Here is a 20934-nt window from a genome sequence, read left to right as displayed (position 1 = left end):
GATCTCAGGCTCATGAGTTGACCATCATTCAGCTGTTCTCACAACCCTGGGTAACACTGTCCAGGTTAACTGAGACTCTTCCCCCCATATCAGGGCTTTCCTATTCAAAGGCAAATAACCTTGGGCTTCCTTTGGCCAAACCAGGCAGAAGAGACATCCCTCAAATCCAGAAGGTAAAATTAATCTTTTTGTTCCTTAACTTGGTTAATAAAGTGCATGGATTTGCCACCACTGAGTGTATCCATTCAACTATTCTAGTACTTGCCCTCAAGTCTTGTACCAAACTACAGCACTTGCTATCAAAATTGGAATCCAAACTCCAAAAAGTTACCTATTATTTCTTTTATCCTTCTACAGTCCCATAGCCTCAAAGGGCACCGCTTTACCCTGACTAGGCAAGCTCTTGCTTTTAACTTCTATTTAGGGCTTCATTTTTGGCCCTGATGCCCACACCACCAAGTGTGTCATATTTGAGACTGCTGTAACTCCTGGGGGTACAACATTGTTTTGCCCAATTTGTGTTAAAGCCAGAGTTACAGTTTTTAATCAGTCAATATTGTTGCACTCTTAGCTCCAGTTTTATTCAATTTCTTGCCAGAGTAACCTGGCAGGTACAAGAATTTCTGTATTCCTGCTTGTTTTCTTAGCTTATGTTTAATTAATCCAAAAAAGGAAACCTTTTCTCGTTGGGCAGTAGCATCTACTACTGTTACAAAACCATCTATGGGTAGTAAGAAGCACCCATATCCACCAGAAAATGAACCTCAATATCCTGCTTTCCTAAATGCAATTTCCCATTGCAGTTTGCACACTGCTTTCCTTCCAGTGAGGTCACCCCCAAGTACATTGCCCGGTGCAACTCAAGGGTAGGTATGGCCAGCCATACAGACCACAAACCCACACAGAACCACAAGGTATCGCTGCACAGAAGACTTATTAGGACCCTTAGACAAGGATCTGGGGAAAGTCGTATTCTTACAGCAGCTTCTGGGTAAAGCTCCTACCCACAGCTCGGTTCCATTGCAAGAGTTCTGTTCAACACAGAATGTCCTCTGGTGCTGTACCGGAGATTGCCTCTTGCTGGGACATACTCGTGGGGGAGAGGAGTGAAAGGAACGCCAGGACAGCAAGGTAGAGATGCCTGAGCACAGGGGTGTGCGAATGTCCCCAGCGAAGGAAGCAAAGAGAGCCGGCAGAAAGCGATGCTTCATTAGCGTAACACAAACACCCATCCCTTCCCCCCTTCCCCCCCTCCCCCGGGTGCAGATGTGCCATGAGAACGAGCTGTGAAACTGCCGAGCGCCTGGCAGCCGGCTCGGGGCGTGCTTGCTGCGGGAATTCCTGCCTTCCTGAGCCTGTGCGGAAGAGGCGAGAGCCTGGCTGGAAGCCATCCGGGCAGCACCGCGGTGGCAGGAGGTGCACCAAGGCCGTCCTGCGGCCAGCTCCGGGCTGAGGGCACTCGGCGTCCTCTGCTCTACGCGACTCCGAGGAGCCCGGCTACCTGCACCAGAGCTGGGAGCAGCCTGCTCCGCACCCAAGGTAGGTGCCCTTCGTGGCTCGCGCAGAGGAGCGCACGCTTCCTGCCCCAAGCCAGCAGCACCGGGAGAGGAGCGGGGAGCGGCCCCGGACGGGGCGGAACCCGCACTGCCGTACCCCAGGCGGGACCCTGGTCCCGGCTCCAGCTCCCGCTCAGCGCAGCAGGTTTGCTGGCCCAGACGGGCTGCAACCAGGGCAGCAGTTCATGCAGCCCGGGCTGGGCTCCGAGGGGCACGGGAACGGGCTGGGAGCTGGGACAGTGAGGAAGGGAGCAGAGGAGGTCAGCGTGCTCTGCTGCCCGGTTGGATCTCTGTAACACAGCGCAGCTGGGGCTGCAGTTCTTCCTCTGGGCCTCGGGAGACACGAGACGGCCTCGCTCTGCAGCTCTGCACGCGTGGATTGATGGAAGCTTTAAACCCCCCGATGCCTCCTTTGGAGTGTCTTAATGTGAAGCCTCCAAGTGGAAATTTGCACTCGCCCTGCTCCTCGTCCCCGGCAGCCTCCAGCTTCCCTTCGGGGACCCTGCAGGCAACATGTGCCTCTGGCGACCCTTGAAATGGCGTTACCTTTTGTTTGCTGAGCGCTTGCCTGATGGCTCAGCTGGGGTTGTGCAAACCTCTGGCAAGGCTTTTGTTCAGGCTGTCCCGGCAGCTGCAGATGCCTTGAGCACACAGCTGCGGGCCCTGAGCACGTTCAGCATCTGCAATAGCTCTGGCACTGGACTCTGGAACAGACGATGAGAAGCTGGCAGCCTGTGGGCTGACTGGAGCACGTGTTGAGAACACGGCCGAGCAGCAGCAGGTCAGTAAAGCACAGCCCAGGTGCCTTCTGCAAAGGGCACGCGGTGCTGAGAGCGTCCCCTGGCAGTGGGCGCAGTCTGCATGCTCAGCTGAAGAGGGAGAGAGGAATGTATTTATCGATATCATGCAGGTGTCCTGGAGTGCTCTAACAACTGCTTAACAAGGCTGTTGTAACCACGTGGTTGTTTATTGCCTTAATTCTTCCATTTAGTGCTGATACTATTCGATAAGATGCCTTCACGGTTCAGTTAAAATTCCCAGCACTGCATCGGCTGGTGGTAGCTGTGACCGTCACAGGCTGGTTTGGCTGCAGTTGCTGTCAGATACTCTCTCTTCTCAGGAGATGGAAAAATAATCTCCATGTGGTTGGATGTTTTGTTCATTTATTGTTGTGTTTAAGTAAGCCATCCTATTTATTTGAGAAGTGTGAACCATCCAGTTGACTCCTCGCCGTTTTGCACTTCCTTACCCGAGGAATGTGAGCCATCACCACTTTTAGGTAACATCAGCAGTAGGTGGTTTTGAGAACTACATCAGTCACCTTTACAGAGTACTTTTCCCAACCCTTTTCTGAGGGCTTGCTTGATTTCAGCAAGCCCAGGGCTACTTCCACTCCTGAGAGGATGTACGGACATCTGCCAGAGGATTTAATCCATTTGCCACCAGGTGTTCCCTCATGGATCTGTGGAGGTGGTGCTCCAGCAGGCTGCTCTGCTGGCAGCTGCCATCTGTGCTGAGGCTTGCTGTGATTGTGTGTTGGGGGCTGCATTCACGGTGTTCTTCCATGAACCAGGTGCTTTTCTGCACCTCCTGCTGGATGGTTGGATGGCCATACCATTTTCTAACAGTATTTCTGCATCTCTTTTCTGGGTAGCCATCCCCTTTAGGCGTGCTTGCAGTCAATCAAAAGATCCCCCAGTTGGCACAGGCTGTCCTTGTTGTATGTCCTCAACTTCCTTCACCACTCAGACCTCCAATGAAACTCCCCTTTCCCATTCCTCCTGTATCACTCTTCAGTTTCCTTAACTGCAGCTAGGGCAGGCAATAAGCCATCATTCTGCTGCCTCTGTTTGCCTTAACTGTGTAGAGGCAGTGCCTTTAATTAGTGCTATGGGTGCAGTTTTGCATCTGTTTGGAGCCAAACCCTACAGGTGGAGGATGTGTGGCCTAAAGGATTGTAGGCGACTCGGGGAGGTCTTCGTTTATTGTGTGAATAAGCATTACCTGCATAACTTGCACCGTGTAGTGCAGCAGAAATATTGTGGAATATCAGTCGCTTTTGATTCTGGGAGGACCAGTGAAGTTCTCCTTTGCTTCATATGTCACTTCCAAACCCGACACGATGCTGATAACACCTTTCCCATTTTGCATCCTATTACTGCTCCCAGTGACCTCTGCTTGCCGCTCAACTACAGCAGTTGCCACGAGAACATTCACAGAAGAATTTGGGACGCGCTTCATGTCTCTTGTCATCGGTTTGTTTCCCTTCTTGCCATCCTGCAGACTTTGCCCATTGGTCACAAGTGGATCCAAACACAGCATACACTCCTAAGGGAGAAGCAGGACTATATTTGTTGATATAATAGGGATATGCTGTAGTGATTTAACAGTGACACAACAGGATCGGAGGTGGCTGGATACACTTGGTTATTTACTGCATGGAGGGTAGGGTTACGCACACACCTACAGGAGGCCCTCCCATTGAGTCACGAGGCTCAGAGTAGTTCCCCTTTTTTTCTCATGTCTTCAGTCCACAGAGGTAAGGAGCTAGGATGTGGCTGGATCCTCTCCTAGTCCCATGCTTGGTCAAGGCTTTGTGTGGAAGGAATCATACGTGCACAGTCCCTCTAAGACAGAACCTTAGAGAATACATGAAAGCTCCAAAGTAACCACGGGTGTCTTACAGAAGATCTGTATTGAGAAGGAGTCTTGATGTCAAACTGCAAGGGATCTCTGTGCAGGTGTGAGCTGCAGAAACAGCCCTGCTCGAGGGCAGGTCCTGTGGTGCAGCCCGCTGCTGTGCAGCAGAGCTGGAGGGGCACTTGGGCTGCTCCCTCTTTTGGGGTAAGATGACTGCCTCCTTGCCGTGCTTTGTCTTAAGTCCCCTCTCAGTCTCAGCTGTTGAACTAAGTGTCAGCTACCAGTTGTTTCAGCCTCCCAGTCTGAGACAGCTTTGTGACGGTTCATCTCTTTGAGCCAGACTGTTTCCTGTGCTGCAGCTCATTGTCTTCCTCTGCAAGGCTGGGCAGTGCCCTGCAGAAGGGCTGAGCTGGGACTGGGACTGCTGCATTCCCTCACAGCTCCCCTGCCATTTCTCTTCTCTCTGCAGGCTCCAGTTCAACTTCTGCCTTCCAGCCGTGATCATCCCAGCCTGCAGGAGAGCAGCAAATGGCCGCAGCACATCCAGTTGCGGTAGGGGTTGGGGAAGCAGGCAGGAGAGGCCAAGGGGCCAGGGATGTGAATGCAGGGGTAGAGGGAGGTGCCCTCAGCCAGCGTGTGTGTGCTGGGGACAGAAAAGCAGCTGGGGTGTGAGGTTCTGTCCTGTGCGAGCTGCTTGCCTGGGCCTTGGCTGTTCCCAGCAAGGAGCCTCTTTGCTTGCAGGAGCCCGTGAGCTTTGAGGAGGTGGCCGTGTATTTCAGCAGGGAGGAGTGGGCGCTGCTGGACCCTGTGCAACGAGAGCTCTACCGGGACGTGATGTTGGAGACATACCAGTGTGTGGCCTCGCTGGGTGAGAGCTTGTCTGCCTTTCCTCCTTGTTAGGGCACCTTTGGCTGTGCAGAATGAGCCTCTGCAAGCCGGGCCTTGAATAAACACCATGCAGCTACATATTGACTTATACCACAGTGCCAGCAAGAAAGGAGATACTGAAAAGCGTGAGTTTCAGAAGGGATTAGTATGCACGGCACTCTGATCAAAGCCACAGAGTCAGTGCTGGCAAGCAGGCATCAGCCAGGAGGGAGAAAACCAGCCCTTGTGTTGTGTGTTGCTTGGTGCCACCAGCTCCAGCTCACAGATGAATCCCTGGTTAGTGCTATGGAATTGAGGATTTTCCATGCAATTGCCGTCAACATTTTGATGCCTTGACCACTGGTAGACTGTAAGAAAACAAATAAGCTGTTGTAAAGTTAATTTGAAAGAAAAAATATCCCTTCACAATGTTCAGAGATGTCAAAACATTCTTTGCTCCAAGGGAAGCTGTAGGCACAGTGTCATTTAGACCTAAATGGTGGTTTCTCCTTGGGGAGGGGCACAGAGTGGAACTGTTGAACAGGCACTGTGCCAGCATGAGGGAAATGCTCTCTTGTTCCCTGTTTCTCTCCCTGAAGCTCCACTTCCAGCCCCCAAGCCCGTGGTGATCTCCCTGCTTGAAAGAGGGGAAGACCCCTGGATCCCAGATGTGCATAGCCCTGAGGCCATGCCAGGAGACCTCAGCCCAGGTGAGGTGGTGGAGGGAAGGGGAATGTTGGGGCTGTAAGAGCCTTCTCTGCCTGTGTTTTATTTTGGGCACTGTGTGCTATTGCTGCATTTCCTCTGTCATCCAGCAGCTGATGGGATCAGAAATACAAAGGAGGTTCCGCAGAGAAATTGTGTAGCGGAAATGCAGCGGAATTGCATCTCTGAGGAAGAAATCAGAAGGGATGTCCAGGAAGTCCTGCAGCAAGGTCAGGGTGAGCACATCAAGAAGCCCCTGGGAAAGCATCTGGGAATGACACCGAGGAACCCAGTGGACTTCAACATAGGTCCAAAGCAGCCTGAGGAAACCAGGAGCAAGGATGTGTGCCAGATGAAAAAGCAGAATCCATGCTCTGAGTGTGAGAAAAGCTTTAAACTGGATTCCAGCATCACTAGCCACCAGTGCACACACTCAGCAAAGAGGCATTACGAGTTCTGTGATTCTGCAGAGAGCATGAAATGGAGACTCCACCCCACTGGCCAGCAGTGCATGTACACAGGAGAGAGAGCCTTTGAGTGCTCTGACTGTGGAAAGACTTTTACGGACAGTGGGAGCCTCACTTCCCACCAGTGTATCCACAGAAGAGAGAAACTGTACAAGTGCCTTGAGTGTGGGAAGAGCTTGAAAGGTATTTCTAAACTCAAAATACACCAACGTGTCCACACAGGAGAGCAACCATGTAAGTGCCCTGAGTGTGGGAAGAGCTTTAAGGATAGTTCTAACCTCAAAATACACCAACATGTCCACACAGGAGAGCGACCGTATAAGTGCCTTGAGTGTGGGAAGAGCTTCAAAACCAGTTCCAGCCTCACCATCCACCATCGCATCCACACAGGAGAGAGACCATATAAGTGCACTGAGTGTGGGAAGAGCTTCAAAAAGAGTTCCAGCCTCACCGTCCACCATCACATTCACACAGGAGAGAGACCCTGCAAGTGCTCTGAGTGTGGGAAGAGCTTCAAAATCAGATCTGAACTGAAGGTGCACCAGCGTGTCCACACAGGAGAGAGACCATATAAGTGCTCTGAGTGTGAGAAGAGCTTCATAAGCAGTTCTAATTTGAAGCTCCACCAGCGCATCCACACAGGAGAGAGACCCTGCAAGTGCTCTGAGTGTGGGAAGAGCTTCAGAAGCAGCTCTAAACTGAAGGTGCACCAGCGTGTCCACACAGGAGTGAGACCATATAAGTGCTCTGAGTGTGGGAAGAGCTTCATAAGCAGTTCTAATTTGAAGCTCCACCAGCGCATCCATACAGGAGAGAAACCCTATAAGTGTCCTGAGTGTGGGAAGAGCTTCAGTAGCAGCTTTGAACTGAAGATGCACCAGCGTGTCCATACAGGAGAGAGACCCTATAAGTGTCCTGAGTGTGGAAAGAACTTCAAAAGACGTTCTGAACTGAAGATGCACCAGCGTGTCCACACAGGAGAGAGACCATATAAGTGCTCTGAGTGTGGGAAGAGCTTCATAAGCAGTTTTAATTTGAAGCGCCACCAGAGCATCCACACAGGAGAGAGACCCTGCAAGTGCTCTGAGTGTGGGAAGAGCTTCAGAAGCAGCTCTAAACTGAAGGAGCACCAGCGTGTCCACACAGGAGTGAGACCATATAAGTGCTCTGAGTGTGGGAAGAGCTTCATAAGCAGTTCTAATTTGAAGCTCCACCAGCGCATCCATACAGGAGAGAAACCCTATAAGTGTCCTGAGTGTGGGAAGAGCTTCAAAAGCAGCTCTGAACTGAAGGTGCACCAGCGTGTCCACACAGGAGAGAGACCCTATAAGTGTCCTGAGTGTGGAATGAACTACAAAAGGCGTTTTGAACTGAAGATGCACCAGCGTGTCCACACAGGAGAGAGACCATATAAGTGCTCTGAGTGTGGGAAGAGCTTCATAAGCAGTTCACATTTGAAGCGCCACCAGCGCATCCACACAGGAGAGAAACCCTATAAGTGTCCTGAGTGTGGGAAGAGCTTTAAAAGGCGTTCTGAGCTGACGCTGCATCAGAGCATCCACAGGAAAAAGAGACCCTGTGAGTGTCCTGAGTGTGGTAAGAGCTTCAAAGGGAGTTCTGAATTGAAGCTGCACCAGCATATGCACACAGGAGAGATACCATAGGTTCTGTTGGACATCTTAGAACATTTTGGCCAGGCCTGCATGCAGGGAGATGCCTGGGAACTTGTCTTTTCTCTCCCTCAGAGAATCCCATCTGCTGTGTTACCAGAATGTCTGCACCAGTGAGCTGAAATGGCAGGAAGCCTTGAGTGTGAGAAGGGCTTTGTGCCGAGCAGAGAGCTCCTCACACTCCCAGAAGAACTTCATGCAAAGCTCAGTCCTCATTAAACATTGCAGTCCACAGGACAGGTAGCTACTAGGAGTGCATCTCCTGCAGGAAGAGTTTCTCTCAGGGCTGGTGCCTCATTTCTCATGGGAAAACCCCCAGCAGGAGAGACTCTCAGGATGCTGGATAGCCCGGGGATGAGGGAGACCAATGCTTCTCCCCATGCAGGAAGAGTTTGCAAAGGAGATGGCATCACCGACACCCTCTGCAGAAGGGACTTAACCCAGGAGCTTCAGATGGCCTTTCCTTGCTGCCCAAAGCACTTCTCTCACCATGCCCGCTTTCCACTTCTACTCTTCCCACCAGCTGCTTTTTGATGCTGTTTCCTAGTGGAGAAGTGGTTGTGTAGGGATCTGCTGTGTGTCTGTGTGCATGTGTTGCTCTCAGTCATTTCTGAGCGCACTCATGCATCCCAGAGAAGGGTCAGCAGAGCAGTAAGGTGGCTCTTGGAGGTTTTCTGAGAATCTTCTGTAGTGGAAAGAGAAGGGGGTGAATAAAGTAGCTGAGTTGTTCTGGAGCTTTCTTCACTGTAGTCTTGTTTTTGCTCTTAAAATAAATGTCAGCATGTGGAATGAGGAGAGGGAAAGGTGCAAGCAGGGTTTCGTTTTGGTGCCCTCTCCAGCCCACTGCTTGCTTCTGGACAAGGCATTTCCTTTCTTAATAGGGGAGATGCTCCAGGCCCTTCACCATCTTCATGGCCCTCCGCTGGACTCTCTCCAAGAGATCCCTGTCTTTTTTGTACTGGGGAGCCATGAACTGGACACAATATTCCAGATGAGGCCTCACCAGGGCAGAGTAGAGGGGGAGGATCACCTCCTTTGACCTGCTGGACACACTCCTTTTAATGCACCCCAGGATGCCATTGGCCTTCTTGGCTACAAGGGCACACTGCTGGCTCATGGCCAATCTGTCGTCCACCAGGACACCCAGGTCCCTCTCAGCAGAGCTCCTCTCCAGCAGGTCTTCCCCCAGCCTGTACCGGTGCATGTAATTATTCCTCCCTAGGTGCAAGACTCTACACTTGCTTTTGCTAAACCTCATCCGGTTTCTTACTGCCCAGCTCTCCAGCCTGTCCAGGTCTCTCTGAATGGCAGCACAGCCTTCAGGCGTGTCAGCCAATCCTCCCAACTTCGTGTCATCACAAATTTGCTGAGGGTGGTCACTATCCCCTCATCAAGGTCGCTGATGATGTTTAACAAGACCAGACCCAGTACAGACCCCAGGGGGACGCTGCTAGTTACACGCCTCCAGCCAGACACCGCACCGGCAATGACAACCCTCTGCACTCTGCCAGTCAGCCAATTCTCAACCCACTTCACCATCCACTCATCTATCCCATACTTCCTCAGCTTTGTTATAAGGATGTCATGGGGGACAGTATCAAAAGCCTTACTGAAATCAAGGTAGACTACATCTACCGCTCTCCCCCTGTCCACCCAGCTAGTGACATCTTCATAAAAGGCGACCAGGTTGGTCGAGCACGACCTCCCCTTGGTGAACCCATGCTGAGTACTCCTGATAGCCTCCATATCACCCAGTTGCCTGGAGATGGCATCTAGAACAAGCTGTTCCATCACCTTCCCTGGGACAGAGGTGAGGCTGACCGGCCTATAATTACCCGGGTCTTCTTCTTGCCCTTTTTGAAGACTGAAGTGACATTGGCCGTCCTCCAGTCTTCAGGCACCTCCCCAGTTCTCCAAGATCTCTGATAGATTACAGAGAGCAGCTCAGCAAAGACCTCTGCCAGCTCTCTCAGCACCCGCAGATGCACCCCATCAGGTCCCATGGATTTATTGAACTTAATGTTTCCTAGGCACTCACGGACCACGTCCTCCCCGACTAAAGAGAAATCTCCCATTCCCCGGACTCTCTCATTAACCTCCAGGGTCTGAGATTCCTGAGGGAGAGCCCTTTCACTAAAGACAGAAGCAAATAATCCTGCGGGGTTAGGAAAGGGCACAGCAGAGCAGTCAGTGAGGAGCACAAGGCAGTGAAGCGCAGCACGAGCCATTGATTGCCTGCACTGATGATGTTCTGCAGCCACCTCCATTGAGATCTGCGTCCTGAGTGCAGATGGAAAGTGAAGGGAAAGGAGGAGCGGGGGATGGAGGGGCAGGAAGCGCTTGGTGCCGGCGGGAGCAGTTCCGGGCCATGGCGGCATGGGAAGGTGATCGTGGCCGGGAGGAGCGGGCTGTGCGCTGCCAACGGGGTCGGGCCGCGGTGCGGGGCATGGAGGGATGTCGGGGGAGGAGCTGGCGGTGCTGCAGCACGCAGAGGCGATGCGTGCGGTGCCAGCGAGTGCGTGGAGCTGAAGGAAGGTGTGTAACATGTCCTTGCTCTGGCTGTCAGTGAGCGGGACGAGTCGGGGCTGCAGTTCTGTGCTGGTGTTTGTTGCTGGGACCGGCTGCCTGAGCAGAATGGGGGCAGCGAGAGGGAGGTTGGACAAGCGGCAGCATCCGGAGCACGGCCCGGTTCTGCTGTGCTGATGGTGCTGTACGGCTGTGGGTCCCCACTGAGGGTCGGTGAGGCAGCGTGGCCCCGTGTGTGTTCCAACATGATGTGTGGACGTGGAACGTAATCAGAGTGAGTGGATGCAAATGGAGTCGGAGGTGTTACAAGGAGAGGCTCTGGATTGGAACACGGAGAGCAGAGCTGGTGTGTCCCAGCAGGCAGGCGTAGTCAGGTGCCCTTTGGAGCCTGCTGTTGTTGGCGCTGAGCTCAGGAGCCCCATCAGATCAATGTGGTGCTGCGTGCTGCGTATGGCAGCGCCAAGAGATTCCCTTGTGGGAGAAGGGGGGGGATGAAGGAGGCCGAGGGCCCTATGCTCAGGGCCAGCTCGTCTGTAGCCTCTTGCTGCCGGAGAGAAGGGCTGCCCGCTGGGCACAGGCAGTGCCTTCTGGCTCCCATGCCGTGCCCTTTCCTCCAGCCCCCTCCTCATGCCATGTGGAATGCCAGTGCCAGCAGTGCCAGCAGTTAGAACCCTGTTGGGCCATGTTAGAACCCTGGCCACAGCTGTTACCTTGGTCACCGCTGCCCCACGCAACGCACTCGCCTCTTAGAGCTCCGGCCATTGACAGCCATGTGGGGGCCTAAGAGAGCGAGGCTGGAGGAAACCCAACATTTAGCTGGGAAGATGGCGGCTTCATTTAACATCATCTCCTCCTCTGAGACCTCTGCAGGCCCCTGGTTCCATCTAAACCCTGTTTTTATTGGTGTTTTTCATGTTAAGTTTAGTTGTAGTGTTAGGATTAGGTTATTGTTAGTGTTTTCTAGATAGGAGTAGATTATTGTTCGTGTTAGTGTTCGGAGTAGATGATTGTTCCTGTTTTAGAGTTAGGTATAGGTTTCTGTTCGTACTTAGAGTTAGGTGGGGTCCTACCAGCTGCTGGCAGCAAACAGCGCTCACTCGGTAAGCACACGTCTGCTTTCTCACCCAATGCCATGAGTGCTGCTCCATGAGTGCAATGGTCTGCTGACATCTCCAAGGGATGGGATTTGCATCTTTTGACTTTTCTGTTGCAGATTGTCGAGGAGCAGAGCGTGAGTGGCTGTGAAATGCAATTGGGAAATGCTTCATGGAAACAGTCTGGAGCTGTGTCTGGAGCTTCCTGCATGGCCGTTGTAAGGTAGGTGTGCCTTACTGTAAGCATGCTCTGAAGCAGTGTTGGTTAAGCACAGCTCACTCCTCTGTCTTCAACAGATCAGCTTTCTGCACTCTTTATTTCTGTGGCTGGCGTTGTAGAGCACAGCAGCAGCAAGGCCACGAACACGTCCACAACCAGGTACGTGAACATGAGTGACTTTAATGGCTAGAATAACATTGCTGTTAGTATTAATAAGGCAGTGGTCACGCGTGTGTGCTGGAGCTCAGGGATAGGTTTATTCTTGCCTGTTAAGCTTTTCCCTTATTGACACCCACCCATCCTCTCTTGTTTCTCTTCCCTTTCAGTTGTTTGAAAGCTTCCTGACTGTTTCCCAATTGATTCTTGCAGGACTCGGAGGGTTTTGAGTATCAGACTTGGGAGACAGTGAAGAAACCCAAGGCAAGTGCTGCTCAGCTGAGCAAGAAAGCCAAGAAGGAAAGCAAAAAGAAACGATAAGGGCTTGAGCAGGAAGGCACAAAGGACAGCAGAATCGCCTGGATTGCGTCCTCACAGGTGCACCAAAGGACACACACTGCGTGGTGCGTTTTTCAGGCCTGGCCATGCTTTCCCTTTCATGGACTCCAGAGGGGAACTAAGGAAGCTGTGTCTTTAATCTTTACCAGTATCCCGCCTTTTTGATTTCATATTGAAATGTATTTTGGATGCATTTAGCTTCTCTTTGTTGTAAATAAAAGTGAAACAAATATTTGATAAGTGTTTCTGCCTCTTTCAGTAGCTGCTCAATACAGTGCCTGGCTCGGGCTGGCAATTGCAGGGCCATGAAGTGTTCGGCTTCACATCCCTCCTGGAATCACAGAATCACAGAATTGTAGGGGCTAGAAGGGACCTCTAGAGATCATCGAGTCCAACCCCTCTGCAAAAGCAGGCTCCATATACCACAGCTCCAAACCAATTACATGATCCTGAAGCAGTCCGCGTTCCACGACAAAAGCAGCTCCATTTTGTTTAATCTTTCCACTATTTTGACAATGGCTGAAGTATACAGATTAACTTCTGTAGCGCTTATAAATAATTCAAGTTCCTGAAGCCTGCCAATTAGTTCATTCACAAAGGGTTTCCTGTCCCCTTTGCCATATACTAATGCAAGTGCACTGGCATGCTTTTCTGGAGCTGCTTTTGTAAAGTCACGCCACATTTGTCGTGGAACGTGGACTGCTTCAGGATCATGTAATTGGTTTGGATCGTTACGATTGAACTGGGGGCTGTATAGCATTTCCACCAGAGCATTTTCTCTCAAAAATTGGATACCTTTCTCTATATCAGTCCATTTCTTTCCATCAGGCTCCAAGTCCCGTTTAAAGGGGAATCTATCTCTTACTGCTATCAACATCCGCTTCCAGAGGGTGTAGGGCTGATTTTGGCATGTGCCAATACCTCTGTCCACACGTGAGTCCCTGGAAATGCTACCCAATTGGCGAGCTTCACTGCCATCGAGCCACGCACTATTGGCACCATTGTCCCAGCAGCGAAGTAACCAAGTGACCATATTTTCTTTTGGCTGACGTGTGAAATCCTTCCTTAGATCTCGAATTTCACTCAGTTTAAAAGATCAATCAATAATGGTCGTTATACTTTGCTCACCTTTTGCTCTATCAAGAGTCCCAGGTGTTGATGGTGGCAACTGTGTTGATGAGGCTGCCCCATCTCTAAGTTTGGACTCAAGAAATTCTCGTAAAGAAAATCTGGCTTTTGGCTCCTCTTCTGACTCTGACCCTGACCCTGGCGCTTGTGTTATTTCCTCCAGGTAACCCTCCTTCTTTTTCCTCTCTCCAAACTTCCTCTGCTCCTCTAACTTCTTCTGCTCCTCTAACATCTTCTTGTACCCCTCTAACATCCTCTGCTCCTCCAACTTCCTCTGGTCTTCTGAGTCCCCCTGCTCTCCTGAGTCCCCTGCTCTCCTGAGTCCTGCTCTACTAACTCCCTCCGCTCTTCCAACTCCTTCTGCATTTTCTCTAACTGAGTTGAAACTCGTTTTGTCTTTCGCCCTCTTACAGGGGCAACCAACATTGTATCTGGTGTCCCTGATAGTTGGTCCAATTGGACTACATGTGTCCCCGGTGGCTGGTCAGATTGAACTACATGCGCCCCCAGTGGCTGGCCAAATTGGACTACATGTGCCCCCAACGGCTGGTCAAATTGGACTACATGTGCCCCCAATGGCTGGTCAAATTGGACTACATGTGCCCCTGGTAGTTGGTTACATACATTCAGCTCACCCCGGAGGGCACATAGCTGGTCTCGGAGAGCGTTCCGCTCGAACTGGACGGCACTGAGCTCAGTCTGGAGGCTGTTGTAGTTGGACTGGAGAGTGTTGTACCCGAACCGGAGGACGTTATGCTCGGCCTGGAGGGCAGTGTGCTCAGTCTGGAGAGTGTTGAGCTCGGTCCGGAGGGCATTGTGGTCAGTCTGGAGAGTGTTGTGCTCGGACTGGACAGCATTATGCTCGGACTGAAGAGTGTTGTGCTCGGACTGGAGGGTGTCGCAGTTGGGTTGGAAGGCATCGTGCTTGGCCTGGAGGGTGCCGCTCTCAGACTGGAGGGCGTCATACTTGGACTGGAGAGTGTTGTGCTCGGTCTGGAGGGCATTGTGCTCGGTCCGGAGGGCATCGCGCTCAGTCTGGAGAGTGTTGTACTCGGACAGGAGGGCGCTGTGCTCGGACTGGAGAGTGTCGTGCTCGGACCGGAGGGCGCTGTGCTCGGACTGGAGAGTGTTGAGTTGGGATTGCAGGGAGCTTTTCTCATTTCGGAGAGCCTCTCCCTCATACCACAAGGTGTCTCTTTGATATAGGAGATCTTTTCTCTCAGCTTCAATAGCTTTTTCTCTCTCTACCTTCTCATCCCAAAGTTTTTCTGCGTCAGCTCTAAGATTCTCTTTCTCGTACCAGATTGAGTCTCATTGGTACAGGAGATCTTTCTCTCAGCTTCAAAAGCTTTTTCTCTCTCTACCTTCTCAGTCCAAAGTTTTTCTGCCTCAGCTCTAAGACTCTCCTTCTCGGCCCTGAGACTCTGTCTCTCAGCTTCAAAAACTTCCCTCTCAGGAATGGTATTGAATAAGGCCCAATAAGCATTAGCTAGGCCCAAAATCATTTGTGCCTCCTGAGATCTGCCTGAGCCACAACATTCCTGCCTCAAATATGCAATCAAACTCTCAGGATTCTTCAAGTGTTCAGGAGTGAAGCTCCATAACACTGAAGATGTCTGTCCTTTGAGAATCTCTTCAAAGCCTCTCCACACTCCCTGCCACTCAGTATTCTCTGGTTCTAGAGAAGACTTCCTCCAGATGTTATAAATCCAGATACTGAGTGAGATTATTACAATAATCAACAGTAAGATCAGGGAGATTAAGAGTGTGGCCCACTGATCATTCAAAAACTGCATAAAGGATTCATAGAAAGAAAGAGGAGCACGCTTAAAAATCACCATTTCTGTATAATTAGTTGCATTAGTTGCTCCCTCTGGAGCTGTACGCAGATACGAAGTGAGCATTGCTAACCATGCTTTCAATCCATTATACAATTGTATAGCTCCATAAGAAAAAGTGGCTAGCTTAAACATGACCCAATATGTTCGGAGCATCTCAAAAAAGGAACCAATGGCACACAGTCCCTGGTAAAACAAATTTAGTAGAGAAAACATTTTTTTTTTTCCTTTTTTTTTCTTCAATAGAGAGAAAAAAGTAAAAGAAAACAAAGCTCAACAATGTTTATAAAATATACCAGAGTATTGGCACTCCGCCTGGACTTTTCAAGGTCAAGCTCGCAGGTGCAGAATCGCAAACCTAAGATAGCTCCTTAACAGGGAAAAAAACTTGTAGCTCTGTTAAAAGCTAAAAGAGCAACAGAAGAAAACACAGAAAAACAGCAACTCAATATGCCCGCATTCTCCACCAAAATCTGTCACGGTTTGAACGAAAAAATCCACCTGCGTCTGTGACAGGGGCCGTGGGCCCCGGAGGGGCCCTAGGCCGAAAGGAAAGAGTTAATTAGGAAAAGAAAACAGCGGCAACCATCTAAGGAGGCACACTTATTTACTAAATACTATATCGAAATACCGGATAACACAATATAATACAATATAATTGAAAATTGAAAATTGAGCTAATGAATCAAGCAAAATAGGAGAGAGAATGAGTCCCGTAACCGAGAGGCCTACTGTGAAATCTAGGCGAACGGCTGAAGGCTCCCACACACTCCCCTGAACGCCAGAACTCGAAAGACGTCAGTCTAGTCTGCGACAGAGTTAATATAGAGTCCAGGTCCCGTGACCTATCGTGTTGCTCTCTGGGAGATGTAGTCTTCTTCTGTAAGTTGCAGATTCAGTAAAATTATTCATGCTTAATATGATGTTATGATGTGGAATACTGATAGAAAAATTACAAAATTATTAAACCATGACACTGATTGAACAAATGAACTGAACTGCTTGTTAAATATGATTAATCGGTCGTTAAATCAAACCCTTTTTCAGCCTAAGAGAAAACGGGGGAAATGTAGAGAGTGTTTTTTACAGCTAGTTAGCTGAGAAGGGTCGTAAACACGGTGCAGCTAAGCAAGCAGCCGTAACACCTGCAAGGACAGCAAGAACAACAGGATGCCCTGGGATGGTGAGAAACTAGCCATGGTTCTGGGAACTCAGCAAGGGAGTAGGTTTCAGTTGATAACAACAAGGGAGTAGGTTTCAGTTGATAACAACAAGCTGTTAAGATACTTGGGGATGGTATGTAATTGGGAACCAATGATGAGCTCCACTTTTGCAATATGTATGAGCTAATTATCCGTATTATAAAGGTACACGCAGCCAAGGAATAAACGAGATTAGCTGATCATATGTCAATGACAGGTGTGGTCGTTTGCTTTTCTCCCATTGTTCTGCAACAATATACAACATATGCAGTTGCTAACATATATGCACAGATACTAATATTTTGCATATCTGCAAAGTCCAGGAATTGTTGCAGGGGTTTTAAAAGCCACAGGGTTTACTGTAGGAACTGAAGCAGCTGTCGGGCTGTTACAGGCGTTGGAGCAACTGCAGAGCTCATTGCCAGAGCTGGAATCAACACGGGACCTGTGGCTGAAGTTGGAGCAGCCACTGGACTCATTGGAGGGGTTGGAGCGACCGCAGGGCTGTACTTCCTGGCACAGTGCACCTTCCCTGGGAAAAATTTGTTTCATTTCCTTATCACAATACTTGGAACAGCTACAAAACCTGTAGCAGGAGTGACTGCAGAGCTCATTATGAGGGGTGGAGTGACAGTGGGAACTGTTCAGAGCTTGGAGCATCTGCAGGACATGTAGCAGAAACTTGTAGCTCCTTCCTATGAATATGTAGATGAGTTCATATAGATTTGTTGAATATGTATGAGATTGACTTTGAATTATGTAACAATTCTGCATGCTAGTGTGCAAGACAGGAAGAGTGATTCCCCTTTGCACCCTGCTCTGAATAAACACATCTCTGCTTTATAACCTAACCCTGGGTTATAGAGTTTGATTCCAGAAGTCAGCTTGGTGATCCAGATGGGACAAGCCTGTTCAAAGACAGGAAAGCAATCCAGCCAATAACTGATCATTTTCAGAAACTCAGGTTTTTGATGGAGTGTTTAATCAAAAATACAACGCAGCCATCCTCCTGGTTAGAAAACTGTACAGGAACTACTAGATACTACAAGATTCAAGGACTATCAACAGAACAGTGGAGAACTTATATCCATTGGTACCATATCCGTATACACTGCTTACAAAATTATCAGTGGAATTGGCATGGTCCCTCTTGTGCCATCCCATGGCACCCAGACTGTGTTGCTGCAAGGGTTGGACTGAGGCACCAGCTCTGTCAGCCTCATCTCAAGTTTGTTGTATGACAGCAGCGTCTCCCGGTGGTGGGTGATGAGGTCGTAGAGGCTGTCAAATTCTCAGCTGTCAGTCAGAAAGAAACTGTGGATGCTGGTGTCCTGCTGCCTGTGGATGTGACAATACTGCACTTTCCTATTACGCCAGATGGACAGAATGCATTCCCCAATGAGTTTTTAGTTCTTCCTGACAAGAAAGGAGACATCAGGTGCCCCCATCTCAGTGCAGTACTCTGTCAGCAGCCACTCAGCAATGTGCCGCCCACCACACCCTGCTCCCAGCCTGCCATGGAACCATTCCCATGGGAGATGCAGCTCTATGTTCAAGCTCACCTCCTTTTGCACAGCTCATCTCCCCCAGACATCTCCCCCTGTTGTCCTGACCAGTACAATACAGAGTGGGTTCCATGCACAAGTGATGGGGTCTTAAACCATTTGGCAATCCACCTTCTGCTCATCTGCCACCATTTGTCTCCTGTATCAGGAGAAAGCCGCTTAAGGCAACAGAGCCTGTAAATCGCTATATTTACTGCTCTCTCCAATGCCTGAGGTGGATGCCAAAACCCCTCCTGCATTCCCCATGGCCTCGGGTAACCATACAGTTTGCCTCTCAAGACAGGGTGAATGAGCTACCAGGACTACAGGGAATTTCTCCCTATGCAGTGAGACCTTGAATGTCATGGAAGATTCAGCAGGAAACTATTTGAGATTGGGAATCTGTAGAGCAGATCTCTGGTGCTGTTGCGGCCTGTGGGAAGATCCTACAGTCCACTCTCCCATCTTACTGGGGAGGTACCTGTGTGCTTGCTCAACGAGCTCTACCATTCACCCTGGCATTCACGAAGGGGATGTCACACACCCCCAGAAGGAACAAAAGGAGCTTAGGGTTCTCATTTGATAATGCTGTATATAGATATAGATTTGATGGGAATGCTCAGAGGTTTCTCTGATAAATTTAAGGCAAGAAATCCAATTGCTGCAGGGTTTGAATCACTGTCCTGGTGGGTGACAATTAACAACAATGTGGACTGGATTAACTAAATCTCTTAAAACAACAAAAGAGAGAATCTGGTCTACAGGCAATATGGGAACATACTAAACTATTTCATCAAGTATCGATAGATGATACTTTATTTGGATTTACCAAATTGTGTGAAAAACTTACTTCTTGGCTACCACAGTTTGCATGGATGAAGCAGCTCTTTGTTGCTTTGTATTACTGCAGTCATCTTGCTTGTTTTAATGTACGTTGAAATGAGGTGTGCATTACAGCAGTGTAAAACCAGTGGGAATAGCTGTGAAGAATAGAAAAAGCACAAGCTAAGACAGAAAGTGGAGAGCGGAAGTTATTTGAAATCTTCCCTTTCCCGGAATGTACTAATCTAGCAAAAGTATTTGCAAAGTCTAAGAAAAGGGGGATAGAGTTTGAACAAGGGGACAATCTAAGGCTCAACTATAGCAGAGGGGCTTGGGTAAGCAGGATGTCAGATCAGATAAGAAAAGAATATTTTGAAACTCCATTGTCAGCGTTATGGGGAACACTGGGCAAGGGACCAGCTGGAAACTGTTGCAGGCTGAAGTCAACACACAATTTGATGAACAGCTGTGTGCTTCCTGCTGGATTGTGGGTTTCTGAGAACATCCGACCCCAACAGATCCAGAAATGTCTCACAAGAAGGAGGACAGACAGAGTAACTGCACGTCCTTTATTCTTTTAAGGTTCACAGAGAGCCTGGTTCATTATGCACAGTGTATCTGGGCTACAATACAAAGGTAAACGCTGAATAAGAATTGGTTTTAATAATGAAGTTTTAGTGAAAAACATTACAGTATTTAAAAACATCATAATAAGCAGAATAAATTACACATACTAAGTGGCATGAAACAAACAAACAATGAGAGAGAGAGCGACTCTGTAAAAAGCTGCATTACAAGTCATAAATTCCAAAAGACAGGCAATTCACTGCATATGAAAAACATCTGGTAATCACTTACCTCACAGCATCCTTGACCTCCCTGTTCCTCATGCTGTAGATGAGGGGGTTTACTGCTGGTGGCACAGCTGAGTACAGAACTGCCACCATCAGGTCCACGGATGGAGAGGAGACAGAGGGTGCCTTCGGGTAGGCATAAAACCCAGTGATGGTAAGTAGGGAGACCACAGCCAGGTGAGGGAGGCACGTGGAGAAGGCTTTGTGCCTTCCCTGCTCAGAGGGCATCCGCAGCACGGCCATGAAGATTTGTACATAGGACACAAATATGAAAACAAAGCACCCAAAAACTAAACCGATACTAAAATTGAGGAACACAACTTCCCTGAGATTTGATTCTGAGCAGGAGAGCTTGAGGATCTGGGGGATTTCACAGAAAAACTGGTTGACAACATTCCCTTGGCAGAGAGGCAGTGAAAACGTACTGGCAGTGTGCAGCAGGGAATTGAGAACCCCAGTGCCCCAGGCAGTTGCTGCCATGGTGGCACAAGCTCTGCTGTCCATCAAGGTCCCGTAGTGCAGGGGCTTGCAGATGGCAACGTAGCGGTCATAGCACATGATGGTGAGAAGGGAATACTCTGCTGAGAGGAAGAAGGAGAAGAAAAAGAGCTGTGCAGCACATCCTGTGTAGGAGATGGCCCTGGTGTCCCAGAGGGTGTTGGCCATGGCTTTGGGGAGAGTGGTGGAGATGCAGCCCAGGTCGAGGAGGGCCAGGTTGAGGAGGAAGAAGTACATGGGGGTGTGCAGGCGGCGGTCGCAGGCTACGGCTGTGCTGATGAGGCCGTTGCCCAGGAGGGCAGCCAGGTAGATGCCCAGGAAGAGCCAGAAGTGCAGGAGCTGCAGCTGCCGCGTGTCTGCCAACGGCAGCAGGAGGAACTCGCTGATGGAGCTGCTGTTGGGCATCTGCTGTTGTTGGGCTTTGAGTCCTGCTCAGAGTGCAGAAGATAATGACAAGTCCATACCATTCTCAGACACACTCCTCCTGCTGTACTGTGAAATGTTTTCATTTACCTTTGGGTAATTTTCATTTAACTCCATAACTTGAATTTATATTCATGAGCTTCACCATCCCTAAAGAAATAGAAGATTAAGGAGCTCTTACTTTTTCTCATTTCATAATCATATCCCAGACTCCTGAATATTTTCCACTTGGTAACTGTTTACATGTCTCATATCTTCACTCCAACTGTTCTTAGTGCCCCCAACACCAGCCTCTTCGCACTTCAATATGTTTTAGTCAAATATGCCTGTTTGCAGGATAAGTGCACTATTGAAGTCTGCAGAAAACAAGAAAAACATGAACTGA

General features: G+C 49.6%; 1 protein-coding gene and 1 pseudogene across 1 annotated transcript; one reads left to right on the top strand and one right to left on the bottom strand.

Annotated features, from left to right (window-relative positions):
• The first annotated feature begins 6120 nt into the window (after positions 1-6120).
• Positions 6121-8242, top strand: LOC146754464 (uncharacterized). The gene has a single exon (XM_085527574.1). It carries the CDS (start codon positions 6121-6123, stop codon positions 7897-7899), a length of 1779 nt encoding a protein of 592 aa, XP_085383700.1. The 3' UTR covers positions 7900-8242.
• An 11323-nt stretch (positions 8243-19565) lies between these two features.
• On the bottom strand, positions 19566-20534 carry LOC146754463 (olfactory receptor 14J1-like; annotated as a pseudogene).
• Between the last annotated feature and the right edge of the window lie 400 nt (positions 20535-20934).

This window comes from Coturnix japonica, chromosome W (assembly GCF_054131305.1).
Source record: "Coturnix japonica strain WE chromosome W, WE-NBRP24, whole genome shotgun sequence".
Taxonomy (NCBI): Eukaryota; Metazoa; Chordata; class Aves; order Galliformes; family Phasianidae; genus Coturnix; species Coturnix japonica.
Note: the sequence above shows the minus strand (reverse complement) of the source record. Positions and strands in the feature narration are given on the sequence as shown.

Coding starts and splice junctions, on each gene's coding strand:
- LOC146754464 (XM_085527574.1), top strand. CDS start 6,121: ATGAAAAAGCAGAATCCATGCTCTGAGTGTGAGAAAAGCTTTAAACTG.